This window comes from Mauremys reevesii, linkage group 22 (assembly GCF_016161935.1).
Source record: "Mauremys reevesii isolate NIE-2019 linkage group 22, ASM1616193v1, whole genome shotgun sequence".
Lineage (NCBI taxonomy): Eukaryota > Metazoa > Chordata > Testudines > Geoemydidae > Mauremys > Mauremys reevesii.
Window position 1 is genome coordinate 24,441,284 of NC_052644.1, and position 15,239 is coordinate 24,456,522.

Sequence of the window (15,239 nt, forward strand, 5' to 3'; positions counted from 1 at the left end):
GGGATTTGGGGAGGGGCCAGGTGTGGGGCGGTGTCTGTGGGGAGGGGATTCGGGGAGGGGCGGGGTGTGGGGCGGTGCAGGGGGATGCTGGTTATGGGGAGCCATGGGGCAGGGCTCGGGAGAGGGATTTGGGGAGGGGCAGGGTGTGGGGCGATGCAGGGGGATGCTGGTTATGGGGAGCCATGGGGCAGGGCTCGGGAGGATTCGGGAGAGGGCCGGGTGTGGGGCGGTGCAGGGGACGCTGGTTATGGGGAGCCATGGGGCAGGGCTCCGGGGACGGGATTCTGGGAGGGGCTGGGTGTGGGGCGATGCAGGGGGATGCTGGTTATGGGGAGCCATGGGGCAGGGCTCCGGGAGGATTCAGGAGGGGCCGGGTGTGGGGCGGTGCAGGGGGATGCTGGTTATGGGGAGCCATGGGACAGGGCTCCGGGGAGGGGCCGGGTGTGGGGCGGTGTCTGTGGGGAGGGGATTCGGGGAGGGGCTGGGTGTGGGGTGGGGGACGCTGGTTATGGGGAGCCGTGGGGCAGGGCTTCGGGGAGGGGCTGGGTGTGGGGTGGGGGATGCTGGTTATGGGGAGCTGTGGGGCAGGAAGGGGGGTGGCCCTGTCCCCTGTATTTGGTCACCCCACAAGCCGTGATGTCAGCAGGCCGTTATGATGTGATAATGACACATGGCCTGAAGGATGCTCCTCTGGCTGCATGAACCCCCAGGGATCCCAAGTCTTTTGCTGCTGCCCCGGATGCCTGGGTCCCATTCCTGTTCCAATCTCTCCGCAGGTCTGGGAGGGGAGTTGGGGGGGGGAAGGGGGCTGGGAGCCAGGACTCCTGGGTTCTCTCCCGACTCTGGGAGGGGAGTGGTGGGGTGGGGGGGCTGGGAGCCCGGACTCCTGGGTTCTAGGGGAGTCCGACAGCCCTTCACAGTTCCTACACTGGTAGTCCTGGGACTGGGACCGACTGGCAGCCGAGGTTGATTCATTCATGCTGCCCCCCCGTGGGCCCGTTTCTTCAGCCCCTGCCCCCACTGCAATCAGGAGTGACTCCGACTTGAGCAGGGTAGCTGAGACCAGAGGCCAGCCCTGCCCCTCTGCAGGGAGCTGAGCTGAGCTCCAAAGCCCTCAGGGTGCGTCTACACTGCAGCTGGGGAGCCAGCCGAGGGCGAGCGCCGCTCCGCCATGTGGCTGCTGGGCTCAGGCGCTCAAGCCCAGCCGGCCGCCCAGGGCTGAGCTCCGCCAGCCAGCCCCAAGCTCGTCCTCAACCCCCCTGCTGCTAGTTGGGCCCCGCCAGCGGGACCCGAGTGTGTGGACATGGGCTGAGCAGGGCCCTGTGCGGCCGGTTCTGCGGAGGCTCCAGCTTGCCCTCCAGCCTCAGAAGTGGTCACTGGGGGCCAATTCCCAATCAGCCCGTCTGCGCCGTCCCCAAGCGGCCTGCACCCCGGCCGGGGGCGGGGGCAGCTGGGACAGACTTGCCTGCATAATGAATGAGCTCAAACAAACCTTGGGTTAAATTGACACAGATTTATAGATCAATTCTAGCACAGAGTACAGTACTTACCAACAAGGAGATGCAAACTACAGCACTGAGATAACGTATGCTGAGGACTCGAGCTGAGTTTGGACCTGATTTTACATCGATAAAGAGAGAGATTTTGAAAATCAAAACGATCTCGGCTTTGGGTTTACATGGAGAGAGTTTGAGTCTGAAAACCAAAAGTCCGTGCAGAGCGTCGTGGCGGCTGCTTTCCAATTGCCAAGGCTTAAACAACACAAAGACTCAAAAAGAATAGACATTTGTAGGGTTTTTTGTTTTTCTTGTAAATTTATAAGGCAAACTTTTTTATATAATAAATAAGGTACAATGATTAATCTGTGTGGACTTCTTTGAAACATAGACATGTACATTCAGATGGATTTTCTTGTTTTCACTTTCTTTTTTAACTGAAATGGTACAAATTTTTCCTTTAATAAATTGCTTTTTTTTCCTTTTTTTTAAATCTCTTGTTTTAAATAGAGTCAGTGCTTTCAGACGTTTTGGCTGTACACAAAAAACTAGAAAAGAACAATGTGTCCAAGATTTATTTCAGGAAAACAATCTACTTTGGGGTCTTTTTGTAAAGCAATTGTCCCAAATATGCAACCAACAGATGCAGAGAATTGCACATATCTGTATGTAATGTATATTATTCCGATGGGTTTGGAACAAAATAGATTTTTAAAAGGAAGAAATGATAGGTGACTTCCAAACCAATCCTCAAGCAAAACATCTCTGCAGATCGGCCGAGAGGCTCCCCCTTCTACCTGGAACTGAAAATCTGATGCTTAAGATTTAAGACATCTTGAGTCAAATTCCCCAGCTGTGTCCCAAGCAGCGTTCATTCAACTCCAGAATGTTGCTAACAAAACTGTTTGGGCTGCCACTAATTTAACGAGCCGGGTTTCCCCTCGGTGTCGGGATGAGTTGGGAATCTCACAGGATCTGTTTTTATTGCCATTATGGGATTCAGATCCAGGATCCATCAGATTCCTTTGCCATGGGACCAAGTCTATCCCTAGCTATGCCCACAAAGATGCCAACTGTGGAAGAGAGTCACCTTTCCTTGTTAGTTCACCTGCTAAGATCAAAAGCCACTGATTTTAAAATAGACCCTTGAAAACGGCACAAATCTGGGATCCACCCAGCATCAAGCTTGTGTAGCACGGCCATGACCCACCGCAGGTAATCAGAGCGGGGTGTTGCTCCACCTTCTGGAGTCACCTTCCATTTGAATCCTCTAAAAGTTACAAATTCTCCCAGAACTCTGCTAGCAAAACCCATGGATTTAGTCATTTTGTTTTTTTTTAAACAATCTCTTGTGTTTAAATCAGTCTTTGAATTGCAGGGATGGGAGAGATAAAAGCTTCTAGGATTCACTTTAAGATGGAGTTAAAATTAAATTAGGGGCTGTTGGCTTTTCCCTCTTGGTTTCTCATCCAAATTTGGGGGCGCAGTCCACTCAAAAGTTAGTCAATTTTGCCAAAGGGTTCGCCCCTGCCATTGGTAGCAGCTTCACAATGTTCCAGATTTTTTAAATAACCCCAGGTTTCTCTCTTTCCACCTGCTGCCAAACCAACCCATGCTCTCATTCAAACGGGAATTCATTCAGGGACGTTCTGGCCGGGGAATCTATGAACAAGACACCCATGAAATGAATGACACAACCAGCTTTGTCAACTGCCTGGAGAATTATTTAAAGGTGGTGTTGGCTTGATCCTCTCAGGTTGGGGTTCTGATCAGCTTTGGTGCAACTCCACTGGTCAGTGGGCCCCGATTCCACAGCGGGCAGAAGCCGGCATTGCTTGGTGACACAGTGATGGAAATACTACCAGTGGGGCCACAGATTTTATAGCGGACTGGCTCTCTTTAACGGTAATTGGTTTTATTCCAGCTCTTCATTTTGACACGGAATTTGTTAAAGATGTAATCATTGGCTGCTTTCAAATCCTAGCTAGAAAGCTGGCTAGATGGTCGGGCTCAACGGGTAGTGATCAATGGCTCAATGTCTAGTTGGCAGCCGGTATCAAGTGGAGTGCCCCAGGGGACAGTCCTGGGGACAGTTTTGTTCAACATCTTTATTAATGATCTGGAGGACGGCGTGGCCTGCACCCTCAGCAAGTTCACGGATGACACTAAGCTGAGGGGAGAGGTAGATACGCCGGAGGGTAGGGACAGGGTCTAGAGGGAGCTAGACAAATTAGAGGATTGGGACAAAAGAAATCCAATGAGGGTCAACAAGGACGAGTGCAGAGTCCTGCACTTAGGGCAGAAGAATCCCAGGCACCGCTACAGACTAGGGACCGACTGGCTGGGCAGCAGTTCTGCAGAAAGGGACCTAGGGGTTACGGTGGACGAGAAGCTGGATAGGAGGCAGCAGGTGCCCTTGTTGCCAAGAAGGCTGACGGCATTGTGGGCTGTATAAGTAGGGGCATTGCCAGCAGATCGAGGGACGTGATCATTCCCCTCTATTCGGCGCTGGTGAGGCCTCATCTGGAGACTGTGTCCAGTTTTGGGCCCCACACTACAAGAAGGATGTGGACAAATTGGAGAGAGTCCAGTGGAAGGCAAGGAAAATGATCAGGGGGCTGGAGCACATGATTATGAGGAGAGGCTGAGGGAACTGGGATTGTTTAGTCTGCAGAAGAGAAGGATGAGGGGGGATTTGATAGCTGCTTTCAACTACCTGAAGGGGGGGTTCCAAAGAGGCTGGAGCTCGGCTGGTCTCAGTGGTGGCAGATGACAGAACAAGGAGCAATGCTCTCAAGTTGCAGAGGGGGAGGTCTAGGTTGGATATTAGGAAACACTATTTCACTAGGAGGGTGGTGACGCACTGGAATGGGTTCCCTAGGGAGGTGGTGGAATCTCCTTCCTTAGAGGTTTTTAAGGTCAGGCTTGACAAAGCCCTGGCTGGGATGATTTAGTTGGGTTTGGTCCTGCTTTGAGAAGGGGGTTGGACTAGATACCTCCTGAGGTCCCTTCCAACCCTGAGATTCTATGATTCTGTGTCACGGCCAGAAGAAGCTGCCACTCACCCCGGCAGTTCCTCCATCCCAAAGTTGTGATAGAGCAATTAGAAAATCCAGCCCAACTTTGACTGAACTATGGCATGTGATGGACACTGCGTGAACTGTCTCTCCAAGTGGTCGACTCCCTTGTTAAAAGTCTGCACTTCATGCCCCCCTGGCCTGTGGCTAGCGCTAACTCCCAGGCTCCCTTTGGGCATTAGATTCCAGAGGTGTCGACAGTCCGGACGTGGCAGCAGGTAAGTAGCTAACGGTGAGTACCTCAGTGGAGTAGGCAGGCCTCCATTTGCACTTCAAGAGCAAATAAGTGTAGATTTCTGTTGCAAGTGGGAGCAAAACCTATTTCGATTGGAAGCTCTCGGGGGCTCTCTAATTATTTTTTTTTGTAAAGCATCATGATGGAAACGTGCGTTTGGGACAATTACTTTCTAGAAACGTTCACGATACAGACCTGCAGGCCATCGCAAAAGGAAAACAGAAAACACAGAAGACTTCACCAACATTCCTCTGTCTCATTATTTTTTTTTTAAACTCGACTGGGCAAGACTAAAAGAAATAACACACAAATATAAAATCTCGAAACACCACGTTTTTTCTCCCCCCCTCCCCCCCCAAGAAACGACTAGCAGAGGCAGGGAAAACTAAAATTGAACCAAAATCCCAATTCTCTGTGTGTGTGTGTGTGTGTGTGTCTGTCTGTCTGTGGAATTTTCAACAAGATAAAAGAACAACTTGTTTAAAACCAAAAAGGCAAAAAACGTAACAAAACAGCCTCTCGCTAGAAAGAGTCGGATATACACGGGGGAGTTTACATCTGTATACAAAGGGCAAGCACTCAGCATATACTGATTAACAGTCCTGGTAATATTTGGTCATATGACAATCACTACTGAGTCTTGAAAGCGGAAAGATGTTGTCTGACGGAAGCGGAGGAAAAAGGAGGTGGCCTCTGACCCTAGGGAGGGCGAGAAGCTTACCAATAGATTTAATTTTTTGCACTCAACAGATTGCGTGTGGGTGGTGGAGGAATCCCACGGCAGCTCCTCTAATCCCATCCAGCCCAAGGGTTGGGGAGCGGGGAGTGAGGGAGGGGTGGGAGGGGGGTGGATCCGGAAGAGGGCAGGAAGACAACCGTGGTGGAAGCATCTGGACACTTCAGGATCTTCCCCCCCCCTCCCCTTGGAAGTTGAACGCTCGGGCTCCTCGTCTTTTGGAAGAACAGCAATTCAAACCTGCTACTTCCCGAGCGGCTATTGCTAACTTCAATGAAAGGCCGGGAGCCAGAATGGTCTTTAAGCACAGCCCCAGACTGCGTGCCATCATGGGCACTGCTCCCATCAGTGGGGAACCACTGAGGAACACAAAGACCAGGGCTTCCTAGCTCGTTACGTCATCCAGCGGCTGTGGGTGCATTGCCTAAGGAATCAGTCCGGTCTGCGCCCGTTGGCCACGAGGAGGCTGCTCAAAGTGCTCCATTGCGATGGCGGAGGGCCAGGCGTCCAGCAGGCAGAGTCATGCCCACTTGGCGCCAGCTGGAGAGTCCAAAGAGGAAGCAGCGTTGCACGCAGAGCAGGTTGGCTCACCCAAGATGCACACAGGGTTGGAGAGAGAATGGAGGGTCTGATCCTGTAGCCCCTGGGGTCCCGATTCCGCCACTACGGGACTTCCCGGCCCACAGCAGCCAGGATCCGAGTGGTCTGCTCATTGCTATGGGTGCTTCCAAGGGCCCCCGTTCAGGATCAGAGACATTCAGGAGTTGAGCCACAAGCAGAGGAGTGCAAAACCCCCACCCCACCCCCCTAGGGCATTAGCTGCCCCCTTCACTCCTCCACACCGGAGCTGGGCTGGGGGTCCCTTTCGAGAGAGAACCAGAACCACTGAGATCACAGCTCTGGTCCCAGAGAAAGCTACTGGCAGGCAGATTAGAAGGATCTGTTTATTGTCCCTTAGCCTACGCTAGTAAGTCGCAGGGATCCTGTAAAGAAGCAAGAGGAAGATTGCGCCCCCCCACCAGACAGGTGCTTTGGGGTGAGTTTTTAAATCCCCCCCTTGTGTTGTCAGTCACAAGCAGAAAGAGGGGAACAAAAAGGAAAGGAAAGGAAAGGAAGCAAGTCAATCCCCACAGATTTATAACGCACTAGACAGGTAGGTATAGAAAACTCTGATGCTTCAGGGCGCGTTTAAAAATAAATCAGAGAAACAGAAGGAAATCATGTCCCCCCACCCCCGACCCTTGGAAACAGAAACCGAGCCCAAACGTCAGGCCTCCCGTTAAACTCTAGCTGGGATCAGCTGATGGCAGGGACCACTTTCACGTGGGGGTGAGGTGATTCGCAAAGCTATCATGGGGGGTCCTGTTTTAACCAGTTTGGCTCACTCTGAGTCTTCACTGGGGAGGGTTTGGGGATATAACAGCTGAGCTGGCCATGTAGGAACAAGAATGGGGTGAAAATACCATCCAAGCACTGCCCCCTTTGGCTTCCTATTTTTGGGGGGTCCCATGAAATCCCACTTCCCCCACCAATCCTTTTTCTTTTTTTTTTTTTTTGCACGACAGGCTGGGAAAAGAGGGGGATGTCCAGGCGGATACAGGCTACCGGCTGCTCCGAATTTTACAGCCAGAGAGTGGGGTTTCTACCGCAGGGAACATCCTGATCTGGCCCTACCGCGGCTCAGGAGCCAACCGGCAGCTGTGAAGTTTTGTCATGGTGGGTGTAAGGGCCCTTGCCCCCCCAGCCCGTGCCGCTCAGATAAATCGCTAGACTCTTGTTGTTAGGTGAAGGGAAACCTAAGCAAAAATAAAGAGACATTCAGTGACTAGCCAGGCCCCCCTCCTTAAAGTGCAGAAGTACCGATCTCCTCCTCCAGCCGCTGGCCAGCTGCCAGGAAAGGGGGTTTGGAGCCAGGGTTCCAAGGAGGCAGACTCCAGATTTGGCCCCAGATGTCTAGACAGCCGACTCCGGCCCCACTTGCACTGGATGTGGTGGCGGAGGGACAGCAGTGTCCGTACCAGCCCTGGGCGAGCCGTGCAGAGCAGCTCAGTGCTGGGCTCTGCTGGCAGCTGCTCAGCGCGGAACGACGGGGGCACCATTCCCAGCCAGGCTTAGGAGGCCCTGCAATGAAAGCGCCCCAGGTACCTCGGGGCGTCCCTTCCGTCCCCAGCCCTAGTGTGGGGCGGGCGAAGCCGAGAGGCTCTGCCCCCGCGCTGCTGGCAGCAGCCCAATCGCTCTGTGCCGAGGGGAGCGAGTAAAGTGCTACAACCAGGGCGCAGCGGCTCCCCCTGCACACTCAGGGATCTGAGGGAGCATTTCGGAGGCTGGCCGCTGAGGAGAGCAGCGGGCAGGCGCCAAGCTGGGTGCAGGACTGATTAACACACCCCAGCGCCCACCCGGGGCCAAGTGTCCCCCTCTGTGCCCGCAGCTGAGGGGAAAAGTGTTGCCAAGCCCTGGCAGCGAGTGTCGCTGGATCCCTCCCCCGGGACCCCCGTTCCACCCACCAAGCACATCAAAGCCTCCGTCCGGCCCTAGCACAGGACCCCCCAGGATCGGGGCACAGCAGAGGACACCACGGCTTTAGGCCTTTTTCTGCTGGCTTTGGGGGGATTTTTTTTTTAATGAAAACTAGCGGCACCTCTCCCCAGGGGCAGGTCTGGCCAACCCCCAAAAAGCCTTGGTGGGAAACTGGACCCAGCTCAGCAACAGCAGGGGAGAAAGAGGAGGAAGTTTCAGTTACTCTCTGGAACGGATTCCCAGGGTGAATCCGGAATCACCCCCGTTTGCAACGGGGCAGGGACGGATTCTGATCTTGGTTCCCACCATGGTCAATCCGGTGTCACTCCTGATTGCAATGGGGCAGGGCTCAATTCTTATTTTAGCTCCCACCGGGGTTAATCTGGAGTCACCTCAATTGCAATGAGGGCAGGACCAAATTCTGATCTCAGCTCCTCTGCGTCAGTCCAGAGTCACTCTTGATTGTAACAGGGGCAGGGCCAGATTCTGATCTTGGCTCCCCTGCGCTCAATGCAGAGTCACTCCGGTTTGCAATGGGGACAGAGCTGGGTTCTGATTTGAGCTCCCCTGCAGTCAATGCAGAGTCACTCCGGTTTGCAATGGGGACAGAGCTGGGTTCTGATCTCAGCTCCCCTGCGCTCAATGCAGAGTCACTCCGGTTTGCAATGGGGAGGGCCGGGTCCCAGGCCGGTGGAGCTGTACTGCTCTGCTATGCACAGCACAGAGCTCAGCCTCTGATGTATTTCTCCCTTAGCCGCAGGGCTTTGAGCGGAGGGGATCGGCCCCTCCCCATTTCACTCACCTTGGGGAGGGGGGAGGAATATATTTTAAACCCTTTGTGTCCATCATTTAAAAAAAAGGCACAGCCCTCCTTGGGGGATTTTCAGCTAGGTTTTCCCTTCCCATCTGCCCCCCCCCCACCGCCCGGCAGTACAAGCCACGCCCCTGGGGCTGGGTGGGGGCAGCGCAGGTATTAATGGAGAGCCCTGGATTTCCTCCTCCCGAAGCAGCCCCGTTACAAACCCGCTGATGCTCAGGGCTTTGCTCCCCCCCCCCCCCTCCCGGTACCGATCCAAGAGTTACAGGTAGTTTCACACCCGACCCCCTACCCCCGGCCGGCCAAAGGCTTGTTAGTGCAAATGGTTTCCTAAGCTAGTAACGTTGAGAAAGAAGTGGAAGAACGTTGTCGTTCCTCGGCCCCCCGGCCCGGCCCGGCCCCCCACCCTGCGGGAGGAACAGGCTCTGAGCGCCCCCGCTTTGTTCGGAGTTTGGGGGAGAGGGGCTGAGTCCCCCTACGTGGGCCCTACCAAAACGAACACGGATCGATACTGAAGAACAGACGACGTCACATGGCACTGGAGAGGGAGAGGGGGATCCACACACACGGTCCCCCCCCATCCCGCCCGGTGGGGGGTGTTCAGGAGCTGGGGGGGCAGCCCCCCCAAACAGCTGCCCTGGTCAGTAGTATATGGGCACCCCTCTCTCATAGAAAAAGTGCAAAGTGGCTTCCAACCCGGGGTCCACCCCTCACTGTGCTTCTTGGTAGTAAAAACGGGGAGGGGGGGAGAAGTGGAGGGGGGGTGGAAGCCAGGGGGCGCTGTGGGGCTGGGGAGGTGCTTTGCCGGAGCCCTACCCGGGAGCAGCTGCCTCTCGTCTTGGGGGGGGGTGTGTGTCTGTCTGTCCGTCCGTCCCGCTAGCCGTGGGCCGCCCAAAGTCAGCTGACGCGCTCCGAGACAGGCGTCCTGGTATCCACCGCCTCGTCCCTGCTGCTGGGCCGGGGGGCCGAGGAGGAGGTGGACACAGCGTCTTTGCGCTCCCCCTCCCCTCGGTGTTTGTAGAGCACCGCGGGCGGCTGAGTCTTAGGCGGCTCCTTGGGGCAGCCGTCGCTCTCCGGCTGCCCCTTGCTGCTCAAGTCCTGAGCCTCGGGGGGGCTCACGCTGTCCTTGGGGCTGGCGGGGGGCTGGGCCAGAGGCGCGGGGGGCGGCTGGTGCGGTGGGGGGGGCGGCTGTGGCTCCTTGCGGCTGGGGGAGGGGGAGGCGGGGGCGGCGTTGCCCCCTCGCCCCTTGGGGCTGCTCTCCTTGCTCCGGCGCCCAGGACGGGGTCCCTTGGGGCTGCGCTCGGGGGGCGGGGGGGCCACCTCCAGGGCCACGGCCTCGCGGGTCTTGCGCTTCTTGATGGGCAGCACCGTCTCCTGCACGGCCTGGAAGGACGGCTCCTTCACCAGCTTCTTCTTGGGCTCGGCCACCGCCGGCCCCACGGGCCCCGCCGCCGCCCCCGGCTTGCGACCCCGCTTCTTGGGCAGCGTCTGGGGGTCCGACTCCGACTTCCGCTTGCGCCCAGGCCGCCGCCCGCCCGCCCCCGGTGCCGCCGAGGTGGTGGCCGAGCCCCCCGCCCCTCCGGCGCCCCCCGGCGGCCCCGGCTGGAATGGCATTTTGACCAGCAGCTTGCCGGAGCTCTTCTCGATCACCCGCTTGACCTGCACGCCCTCCGAGGCGGCCGCCTTGGGCCGGGCCGAGCCACTGCCCTTGGGCCTGCCCCGCCCACGCCCCGTCCCGGGGCCCTTCTGCGCTTTGGCCTTCTTGGGGGGCCTCTGCTCTCGGCGCGAGGGGCTGCCCCGGCCCGTCACCGTGAAGTCGAAATCGTTGGGGTCCAGGGAGGTGTCCCCTACCTTTTCGAAGTAAGCGATAAGCTCCACCTTGGAGCGGAAGGCCTTGCCCTGGGGGCTGCGGGGTTGGGAGAACAATGGTTAATAGGATCCACCCCCCCGCGCAGGCACAAGGACGTGGGTGAGCAGGGGATCCCCCACACACTGCCCAAGACAGGAAGCCCCCCCATAGCACCAGCTCTGGGGCCTCGGGTCCCCCAGCTTATCCAGCTGCTGCTCAGCAGGGGATTGGGGGGGGGGTCTGGAGAAGATATGGGGGTCACACTGGGGGCCCCACGAGCCGGGGGATCTGGCTCCAGCCCTTGGGGATCGAGAGTCCCAGCAGCCTCATGCTGGGAACTCTGGCTAATGGTCACGGTGCCTGTGTCTTTCGCCAGCCAATGGGCAAGGCTCCGGGGCTGTGGACGAGCACGGCATGCTGGGAGCTCTGGTCTCTCCTGGAGTGCCTTTAACCTGACCCCATGGTGATACTACAAGTCCCAGCATACAATGCTCAGGGCAGCACTGCATGCTGGGAGCCATAGTTCTGCCCACCCCCCCCACCAGAGGCCCTGTGCATGCTGGGAGCTGTAGTCCTGCTCTTCCCACCCCCCCCAACCGAGGCCTGGTGAATGCTAGAAGCCATAAGCCCCATCCACACACCCCCCAACCAGAGACCCAGTGCATGCTGGGAGCCGTAGTCCCACCCCCCCACCAGAGACCCAGTGCATGCTAGGAGCCATAGTCCATTCCCCCCCCACACACACACAGACCCAGTGCATGCTGGGAGCCATAGTCCCCCCCGCACCACCAGAGACCCAGTGCATGCTGGGAGCCGTAGTCCCCCCCGCACCACCAGAGACCCAGTGCATGCTGGGAGCCGTAGTTCCCCCCCCCCGCACCACCAGAGACCCAGTGCATGCTGGGAGCCGTAGTCCCCCCCACCCCCACCACCAGAGGCCCGGTGCCAGCTGGGAGCCGTAGTCCCCGCACCACCAGAGACCCAGTGCATGCTGGGAGCCGTAGTTCCCCCCACACACCACCAGAGACCCGGTGCATGCTGGGAGGCGTAGTCCCCCCCCCCCCCACCAGAGACCCAGTGCATGCTGGGAGCCGTAGTCCCCCCCGCACCACCAGAGACCCAGTGCATGCTGGGAGCCGTAGTCCCCCCCACACACACCACCAGAGCCCCGGTGCATGCTGGGAGGCGTAGGCACTGCCCCCACCCCACTCACTTGATCAGGTAGACATCGTACTTTCCCGCCGAGCGGCCCGACTTCCTCTGCTTCAGCTTGCGCGTCCAGCCCTCGGGCAGCGTGGGGTCGTCGTACATGGGGCCGCGGTCCCGGATGATGGAGCGCCGCTGCTTGGGAGAGGCCGAGGCCTCGGGGGCGGCCGGGGCGGCCCCGGCTCCTTCGGACGTCTCGGCCTTGCCCGCCTCGGCCGGCTCGGCTTCCCTCTGCTTCTCCTTCTTCATCTTTTTGGCCTTCGGGGACTTCTCCTTGAGGCCCTGCAGATTCTGGTCCTCAGATTTTTCTTCCCTGGCGGGGGGTGGGGGGGAATCAAAGAGACATGTCAAGGTCGGGGGGTGCACCTGGGAGGACTCCCAGCCAACCCCGTTAAATAGCCCCCTGGCTACTGGTCCCGCCCAGAGGTTTGAGTGTGTGTGTCTGTGCAGCGCCCGGACTGACCTCGAACGCAGTCCGGGGGGGGGGCGTCTGCGCAGCGCCCGGCCTGACCTCGAACGCAGTCCAGGGGGGGCCGGGGCGTCTGCACAGCACCCGGCCTGACCCCAAACACAGTCCGGGGCGTCTGTGCAGCGCCCGGCCTGACCTCGAACGCAGTCCGGGGCGGGCGTCTGCACAGTGCCCGGCCTGACCTCGAACGCAGTCGGGGCGGGGCGTCTGCGCAGCGCCCGGCCTGACCTCGAACGCAGTCCGGGGCGTCTGCGCAGCGCCCGGCCTGACCTCGAACGCAGTCCGGGGCGGGCGTCTGCGCAGCGCCCGGCCTGACCTCGAACGCAGTCCGGGGGGGGCCGGGGCGTCTGCGCAGCACCCGGCCTGACCTCGATGCAGTCCGGGGCGTCTGCGCAGCGCCCGGCCTGACCTCGAACGCAGTCCGGGGGGGGCGTCTGCGCAGCACCCGGCCTGACCTCGAATGCAGTCCGGGGGCGTCTGCGCAGCGCCCGGCCTGACCTCGACGCAGTCGGGGGCGGCGTCTGCACAGCGCCCGGCCTGACCTCGAACGCAGTCCAGGGGGGCGTCTGCACAGCGCCCGGCCTGACCCCGAACGCAGTCCAGGGGGGCGTCTGCGCAGCGCCCGGCCTGACCGCAGTCCAGGGGCGTCTGCGCAGCGCCGCGCCCGGCCTGACCCGAACACAGTCCAGCGGGGCGGGCGTCTGCACAGCGCCCGGCCTGACAGCGGGGCGGGCGTCTGCGCAGCGCCCGGCCTGACCCCGAACACAGTCCAGGGGGGCGTCTGCACAGCGCCCGGCCTGACCCCGAACACAGTCCAGGGGGGCGTCTGCGCAGCGCCCGGCCTGACCCCGAACGCAGTCCAGGGGCGGGCGTCTGCGCAGCACCCGGCCTGACCTCGAATGCAGTCCGGGGCGTCTGCGCAGCGCCCGGCCGGACCTCTAACGCTGTCCGGGGGGGGCCGGGGCGTCTGCGCAGCACCCGGCCTGACCTCGAATGCAGTCCAGGGGGGCGTCTGCGCAGCGCCCGGCCTGCCCCCGAACGCAGGCCGGGGGGGGCCGGGGCGTCTGCACAGCGCCCGGCCTGACCTCGAACGCAGTCCAGGGGGGCGTCTGCGCAGCGCCCGGCCTGACCCCGAACGCAGTCCAGGGGGGCGTCTGCGCAGCGCCCGGCCTGACCCCGAACACAGTCCAGGGGGGCGTCTGCGCAGCGCCCGGCCTGACCCCGAACACAGTCCAGCGGGGGCCGGGGAGTCTGCACAGCGCCCGGCCTGACCCCGAACGCAGTCCAGCGGGGGCCGGGGCGTCTGCGCAGCGCCCGGCCTGACCCCGAACACAGTCCAGGGGGGCGTCTGCACAGCGCCCGGCCTGACCCCGAACACAGTCCAGGGGGGCGTCTGCGCAGCGCCCGGCCTGACCCCGAACGCAGTCCAGGGGGGGCCGGGGCGTCTGCACAGCGCCCGGCCTGACCCTGAACGCAGTCCAGGGGGGCGTCTGCACAGCGCCCGGCCTGACCCCGAACACAGTCCAGGGGGGCGTCTGCACAGCGCCCGGCCTGACCCCGAACGCAGTCCAGCGGGCAGGGGCGTCTGTCGGCGCCCAGCGTGTCAGGGGGTCCTGATCCCGATGCTCCCACAAGAGTCTCACACACACCAGTGAGCCGGAGGACGGGCCTGGGCAGGTCCCAGCCGGCTGCAAGGAAAGGCTGGACCACCAGTGTCTCCTGTCACACCCGCCTGTGCCCAGAGTCCCAGCTCAGGACAGAAGCAGGGAACGGGGTAGGCGTCTGTCGGCAGAGGGGTCTATGATCCCGCAGCCAGGGGGCAGGATGGGAACCTCGGACCGGCAGCAAATAAGGTGTAGATTTGTAATGAGAAACAGGGACTGATCGTGGAGAGCAGCTGATTTTGGGACTTGCTTGGACTCCTGAAACCTTGACTACACGCGCTTTCGTTAGCCAGAGCAGATCGGGCGGGAAATCCCTGGTCGCTCCAAACTGAAACGTCTGGCAGAACAGGACATTTTCGACTGACAAGTCTTGAAATGAATCAGCCGAGACACTGAATCTGCGCGTTTTGTAAGAGCCGACGTTCTGCCCTGCAAAGCAAGCAGGCGCCGAGATTCCAGCTTCGGCGCTGGCGGCATTTCGCTGCGTTACGACTTTCAGAGACCGGTAGAGCTGACACATCCTAGTCGGTCACACCCGGCTCTGATGTCACAAGGATCCACAGAGCTTTTGGAGTCTTTTCATTTCACTTTGTTTAGGCTTTCGAGACTGTTCCTACCCCAGCTCAAGTCCCTGCTGGCGCGTAGGCATAACTGGGAAAGTTCAAAAGAGCCAAAAATGGCTGAGAACTTAACAGCTGGACAGTTGCAGGCGGCTAACGGCAGCGCTGCCCGAACTTGGCGTTATTCTGAACAACGAGCGCTCCGCCCTGCCCGGAGCTTGACTCAGCAGCCCCTCCAAGCGTCAGTGCCCCCCCCGCACAGGTGACAACCCGGCAACCTTCCCACAGCTTCCTAGGACACGTATAAAATGTTTGGACATCAACAGCCGTCAATCCGATGAGGCCAAAACGTGGCGACTCTTGTTTAGTTTAGTTTAGACTTAGATATTCTATTGGTACATATTTTATTTAAACTATTTACAAGGTTTACGACGTTTTGACATTATAGAAACAAACCTATTGAATAAGGTTCAGCGTTTTCCACTCATTTCATTCAAACGTTTCGATCGTATATTTATACAAACATTCTCTATGGAATCTATTGTATTGGGGCAAATTTGAAATAAAACATTCCAACATCAAAATGAAACTACACAGTGACTGTTTCGACTGC

The 15,239-nt window shown here is 59.0% G+C and overlaps 1 protein-coding gene across 1 annotated transcript in view; it reads right to left on the bottom strand.

The window, feature by feature from the left end:
- Positions 1 to 9,582: 9,582 nt before the first annotated feature.
- The window catches only part of MECP2 (methyl-CpG binding protein 2), a 31,245-nt gene continuing 25,588 nt past the window's right edge, over positions 9,583 to 15,239 (bottom strand). The window contains exons 2-3 of the mRNA XM_039511070.1: positions 11,941 to 12,246; positions 9,583 to 10,784 (exon numbers count right to left, since the gene is read on the bottom strand). Coding sequence (XP_039367004.1) covers positions 9,776 to 10,784; positions 11,941 to 12,246 — 1,315 coding nt within the window. The 3' untranslated portion in view covers positions 9,583 to 9,775. The remainder of the gene's footprint in view (positions 10,785 to 11,940; positions 12,247 to 15,239) is intronic.